The sequence below is a fragment of the Mesoplodon densirostris genome, chromosome 12 (genome assembly GCF_025265405.1).
Source record: "Mesoplodon densirostris isolate mMesDen1 chromosome 12, mMesDen1 primary haplotype, whole genome shotgun sequence".
In the NCBI taxonomy this organism is placed as follows: Eukaryota; Metazoa; Chordata; class Mammalia; order Artiodactyla; family Ziphiidae; genus Mesoplodon; species Mesoplodon densirostris.
Window position 1 is genome coordinate 51,900,828 of NC_082672.1, and position 7,108 is coordinate 51,907,935.

Sequence of the window (7,108 nt, forward strand, 5' to 3'; positions counted from 1 at the left end):
AAATCTTTTTTAATGAATGAAGCACAGTATATTTCTATTGATACAAGTTCTGTTTGAAGTCTGTGAAAAGCTGACATTCTTTAGACAGTATTATGAATTTACAATATGAAATTTCTGTATGGATATAAATTTATACAATGACTAATCATGAACCAGCTTATTTTCCTGACAGAAGAAATTGTCCTCAACTATTAATAGATTTTTTTAGGGATGTGTATTTAGTCTAAATTTGGGGTTCTTGTTATTGACAAAATAATTTTATGAAGTTGAAGACAAATTAAATATAAAATAGAGTAACATTATTTGTTATTGTTTCAGATGAATATTACTCGAAAACTTTGGAGTCGAACTTTCAACTGTTCAGTCCCTTGCAGTGACACAGTGCCTGTAATTGCTGTTTCTGTGTTCATTCTCTTTCTACCTGTTGTCTTCTACCTTAGTAGTTTTCTTCACTCAGAGCAAAAGAAACGCAAACTCATTCTACGTAAGTTTCTTTTTATTGTTGTTTATTTACTTAGACTAAAAACCTGTATTTAAAAAAATCTAAGCCTGTTTTAGAAATAATATATACTTTGAGAACTCAAACTATATTAGCCTAAAACAGCTCTCTTCAAATTTTACAACTGTGCTCACTAACAGAAGAGATGTGTAAGTTAAGTGACTTTATAATCAAACTTTAACATACAGTATCTTTCAGAAGCTTTAATTGAGAAAGCTAGATTCCCTGGAATAAGGTTGACAACAACAAAGGAATAGCGACAAAGGCTTTGCAGACCTGAAATGGCCATAATAGGGAGATAAATAGTAGAGAGCTCTTAGGCCCATTGGCAGAACCACCCATGACAGAACCACCAAACAAGTAGCAGGCAGGGAGAAACTGTAGCTTACACACAGACGATTTGCTTATGAACAAGTTGGAGTTGTAGTTGCAAGAAAGTTACTTGACATATAGCATGTGCTCAGTATGTGGTCATTCCTTTCCTTTCTCCCCATCAAATAGGGCAGAGCAGAAAAAAACAATAACTGGAAGGTCCCAACTAGCCAAAGAAAAGTGACCTCCAAATCTCATAGGTTTCTTGTTTATTATCAGAATGAAAGTATGGGCTTATCCCTTAGTAATTTTAGTTTTTTTATAAAAGAATGTTTTCTGGAGAAAAAAAGTCAGGCTTTTTTTCTCTCAAATATTATTCCTAGTCTAGGAACCTATGATATAAAAATTCTTTCCCCTGTACATTTCTTTCTGGCATTTCTTCATGATTTATCTAACTTCACTTCTAATATATCTAACTTAAAAAAAAAACCAGATTGCTTGTAGATCAGTTTACATTGAATTTGTAATGTCACCTCAAAAAGCTAGCTACTAGAGGAGAGAATCTTTATCATGGGTGTATTTAGTAAAGTATTTTGAAGATTGCCAGCATTCTGTAAATATGTAATAACTCGGGCCTAAAAGTGCTTCTTTAGGGTAATAACAAAACATTGCAGGGACCTCACCATTGAGAAAATTTATTTTTCAGGGCTTGGTGTACTTTTAAAGTTTAGCATCTTATTTGCTTTGCAAATCTATTTAACTCTACAGAAGATATATAGTACTTCTGATCAGTGTTTTTGTTTGATTGTTTTCACAGTAAAAGTCATTACCATCCATCTGCTTGTATAAGCCACAAATCTTTTTGTCATTTAATTTCTTTTAATATCTTTCAATTTCTTAACTTTTTCTTTTCTTTTCTTTCCCCATTCCCTTATTCCCTCCCCTACCCCTTTTCAATTCATCAGCAAGTACTGCCAGCTCTATTTCCAAAAATATATCTTAACTTATCTTTTCTCTGTCCCCACTGGTAATACCTTAGCCCAGGCCATCACCGTCTCTTACCAGCACTAAGGCAGGGTAAGGCAGCACTAAGGCACCTTCACTGGTATCCCTACTTCTACTTCTTGACCCACTACAATCCATTGTCCGTATAGTGGCTAGAGTAAATTTTTAAACACAAATTTTACCACGTGCTCCTCTCGCATTTGAGACCCTTCCCGTGTACCCATCGCACCTAGAATAAAATACAGACTTATTCCAAGGTCTGCTCTCCAAGCTGCATGTGACTTGGTCCCCATCTGCCTTCCTAAACTCCTGTGTCTACCCCTCTCCTTTCTCATGATGCTGTATGTAGGCAGTCTGGCCTTCTTTCTGCTCCTCTCAAACACCAAGCTCATTCACACTGCCCTCTTTCAGAGGTTCTTGTATTTTTCCCTCCCTGCTTTCCTTGACTGGCTCCTTGTCATCCAGGTCTTAGGTCAAAGGTTACTGACACAAAGATAACTTTTATGACCCCCCCAACCTAAGAATACACCCTTTTTAAAATTCTTCTGTATCATCTTTCTTTAATAGCATTTAATCACTATTTAGTCTATTTAAATTAACTTTTCCACTTATTTTCTACCTCATTTGTTTGTCTACCCTGACTCAACTGTAAGTTCCATCAGAAAAAGGATTTTGTTTATGTTGCTCACCACTATATCACCAGCATCTAGAAAGTACCTGGCCCATGGTAGATACTCAAAAATATTTGTTGAATGAAAGAACATTGTACTTAATGTTAGCAACTCCTAGAGTGAGTTCCTTAAAATACTAGTCCTGTGAAATTCCTTTTCATGAGCTTCGTAATGTACCTGAATATAAATTAAGGCTTCTGAGATTACATCCCCCAAACTTGACAATAGGACCTTTGCATAATACCTATTAATGTTTCATAAAAGCATTGTTTACAAATTAAATGATGAACTTAAGGAAATGCTAGTGTAAGCAAATAGTTCTTGTGCTGATACCTCATGGAAATCTTAACTTACTTTTCTTTATGCTACCATTTTATATGCTTCCATTCATCAAGTCCTATGGTAGGAATTAGGGATTTAAAAAGAAACAAAGCACAATAGATGCCCTCAAAGAACATACCGACCATAATCCAATCATTACAACAAATGTAGTAGAAGTGCATACAGTGTGGTTGGACCACTGAGGCATGGAAGACAAACTCTGCATTTGGGGTGTTGGAATTCACCATTAGAAGATCCCTGGAGTAGAATTCTGGAGGATGTAGGGATTTATCAGATAGAGAAATAAGGAAGCAAGGAAGTTGTAGTCATATGTACTCACTGGTATTGCTACCTGGTTAGTTTAATGAATTTGGTAATTAGAAACTAGATTACTTTTAATAGTTTTAAACAACATTAAAAAAAAAACCCTTTTGATTAGTTTGCTTCCCAAATCCACTGAAGGCTTAAGAAGTAGACTTTTATTTTAGGCTGTTTTTTAGTTTAAGTTGCTTTTTAAGTTTAGGCTGAAGCAATACACTGGTCCAGGAAGCCATGTTGTCATCTTCTACTTAGAGTTGTCAGGGGAGACCCTGATAGAAACTAGAACAGTGGTTCTCATCCTTGGCCACATATCAGAATTGTCTGCCGAGCTTTCAAAACACAAAAACAAAAATTAAATGTCTGAATCCCATTGCAGACTTTCTAAATCATAACCTCTAGTCTAGTGTTGAGAACCTCTGAAGTAGAGAGATTCCTAGTTATCCAATGTAAGATACTTTCACTATGGCATGGTTGTTTTTAGTTTCTGGAACATGAGAAACATTCATGTTTAACTAAAGAACAAAACATATTACCAAGCCAAATAGCCATGATTTTCTTTATTAACTCTAATGACTCAGTCCCTTTAGCATCATGATCAAAACTGATTGTACATATTTTATTAGCTGCCATATATGTTTGTGCACATGTATGTAATATCCAACTCACTTTTCTTTGTAAGCCATTTGAATGTTTTATTTTTAAACATTACAGAGTTCTTTCACTGAATTCTTTTAAGAGAAATTTAGATTTGGATTTCTGGATTAGACTTTCAAACATATAATTTTATTATTATACTTTACAGCACTTCCATTTTTAAAGTAGAGTACTTTCATTTTTATTACATATTTAAGACTGTATTGTTCAGGATGATATAAATTATGTCTGTTTTATTTGGCGCTGCTTCTAACAAAATCATGTGCAGCTTCTAGCAAAGTTATATCTTTTGAGGTTGGTAGAAAAAAATAGATTTAGGTTTAATTCTTATAAGATTGAATCTATTCAGATTCAAACATAGAATTAATAGATGAATACTATAGTTTACATAAAATAATGAATAATTATGTTTAGAGAATTAAATTTAAGTTAAAATATAATACTTTTGATTTATTTAGCCAAACGTCTCAAGTCCAGTACCAGCTTTGCAAACATTCAAGAAAATTCACACTGAAACCTACAGAATGGAGAATTGACATCATATCCCATGGATGAATGATGGAAGACATAGCTTGGCCCAAAAGAAGATAAACCGTGATTTGACAAGTCAAGTTCTTAAGAAATGCAAGGACTTCAGATTTATTTTTAAATAAGAATTTTCAATTTTTCTTTCCTGTTCCACCCCCTTTTTAAGGGTTTGGGTATTTTTAATTTACAGGCATAGCAATGTTGTCTATTTTAAAGTGTATTTGTTATAATAACAAAAGATGCAAGAACAATCTTGTTTTATTTTGTAGGCATATTGTTACTATTTGAGACTTCCAGTATCTCCTTAGTTAACATAGTATCTCTAGTAGCAAAGTTTTTGAGAACTAACATTTAAAAATTAATCAGTTATAGCAAAGACTTTGAAAAATATTTACTTGCCGAAAAGTAGCAAGTCCAAAGATTAATTTAAGTTTCTCACCATTGCAGTATTATTGTCACATATATTTAATATGTCATATATTACAAATAATATGTAATTCAATCTCTAGTTTCCTTAAAGTCATTTTTGAAACCACTAGTTATAAACCTCCCCCAAAATTTTTAGAAATGGAAAGGCACATTACATTTATCTTTGTAAAAAGATTTATGGTAACTGGTTTCTTACTTGACTTTTATAAATAGTGTTTTACACCTTATTTTTGCCTTTATTTCATAAGTAATTTGAAATCACTGGACTGCTTTATTATATTCAGGGCAAGATGGATTCTTTTTATACCAGGGATTTGCATTGTGAATTATATTATTTGGCAATTTATAATTTATTACCACTTTAAATCAAATGTAACATTGTCACAATGTATTTAAATTATGATTTTTTAATAGGGATTTTCTCTTGGGATATATGGGGAGTTTTGGAGGGGAAAAAAAGGAGGAGTAAAAAAAGCTTAAGATTCAGAAAATAGACAGGGACCTGAGGGGATGCTTACTATAAGAGTATTGAATGGCTCGTACTGGGGGGCATGAGTCAGAAAGAGAATCTGATACAGAAAGTAGTAGTTCAGTTAAGATGATGCATATTTGTTTTCTAAATTATTTAAATCAGATAAAAGTGATATATGATTGAAATGAAGTCAGATAGTTCACACTCGAAAACAAATTCCTTTTTGGAATGTTTATATCAACCTTTCAAAAAAAGCTTCATTTCAGAATTGTTCACATTTTTTTCCCTCAGGTTTTTAGCATTAGGTGTTTCACTTGTTAATTCCTTCTAGCTGTCTTGGTGGAAATAGGCTTTCTTTTCTTTCTTTCCTTCTTTCTTTCTTTAATATAAAGCCTACTTTATATAGAAAAACAGTTTGCTTAATTGGTACAAGAATCTGAATCCTTTTATACACTGTAAAATGCTCTTATAGAGAGACAAGAAAGTGTTTTTATTTTTTTTAATGTTTACCATATATGCAGAGTGAAAGAGAAGCCTCATCCTTGGATATGCAACATATCCAAAAGCTGTTACAGTTTTTCTAGTCTGCCGTGATCCATTTAAAATGTGCTGGGGTTTATTCTGCTGTTACTGTTCATGCTGCTGATGCTAATAGCACTATCTTGATTTGAAGCATATGGTTGAGGGCCATTGAAACAATCTTTCATTAATGCAGATAAAATCAGTTTACATGTACAAAGTTACAAAATGGCATATTTGATTCTGTAAGAAGTGACTCTTTGAGCACCTTTTAATATCATGTATTTCTAAAAACCATTGCTTTTGGATATGGTTGCTAATAAGCACTTTACAAAAGAAAAGGCAGCCTTTAATATTTTTCTGGTTGAGTCATTGCTCTTTAGAAGTAGCATCAGCAATAGATTTCAAAAATAAGCATTAAGCACTACAGTAAAGTGTATAAATATTTCATTTGTAAGATTGTATTGAAAAGTTCTTTGCATAGTTCTGAATTCTTAGATTCACAGCATATGTGTGTGCACCGGAACATCTTTAGTTTTTTGGCACTTTGAAATAAACAAAGTAGCTTAAGGAAATTAAAGTGCTATATTTTATTTTTATTATTTATTTATTTATTGGCTGCATTGGGTCTTCGTTGCTGCACGCAGGCTTTCTCTAGTTGCGGCGAGTGGAGCCTACTCTTCGTTGAGGTGCGCAGGCTTCTCATTGCGGTGGCTTCTCTTTGTTTCAGAGCATGGGCTCTAGGCACGTGGGCTTCAGTTGTTGTGGCACGTGGGCTCTAGAGTGCAGGCTCAGTAGTTGTGGCGCATGGGCTTAGTTGCTCTGCGGCATGTGGGATCTTCCTGGACCAGGGCTCGAACCCGTGTCCCCTGCATTGGCAGGTGGATTCTTAACCACTGCACCACCAGGGAAGTCCATATGCTGTATTCTTACAATAAAATAAGCTACAGAAAAGAAATGTTATTAAGAAAATCATAAGGAAGAAAAATATGTTTACAGTACTGTACTGTATTTATCGATACTATAAGTTTATGTCATCTGTTTACAAGATGAATTGTCTGTCAGTACCTACATCAATATTGTCTTATATGATGCAAAATACTGTAGATGTTATATGTATTACTAACACTAGACATCAAAAATGAAGAGATAACATGAAAAAGAAATTCAGTTTATTTACAGGTATAATAATTCATGCATTGATAATGAAGAAGCAGCTATATGATTGTTTTATGGTAGCCTAGGATAATCAATACAATTGCTTCATGATAGCCTAGCCTGCTCACTAATGAATGAATTGTTATAAAATTTTTATGGCATGCATAAAATTTTTATGGTATGCATTATTGCAGTCATATTCATGATACAGTATTGGAA

At 33.5% G+C, this 7,108-nt stretch overlaps 1 protein-coding gene across 1 annotated transcript in view; it reads left to right on the forward strand.

Moving 5' to 3' along the window:
- OSTM1 (osteoclastogenesis associated transmembrane protein 1) overlaps positions 1-6,311 on the forward strand; it is a 39,404-nt gene extending 33,093 nt beyond the window's left edge. Inside the window, exons 5-6 of the mRNA XM_060115155.1 lie at positions 319-484; positions 4,242-6,311. Coding sequence (XP_059971138.1) covers positions 319-484; positions 4,242-4,297 — 222 coding nt within the window. The 3' untranslated portion in view covers positions 4,298-6,311. The remainder of the gene's footprint in view (positions 1-318; positions 485-4,241) is intronic.
- Positions 6,312-7,108: the final 797 nt, after the last annotated feature.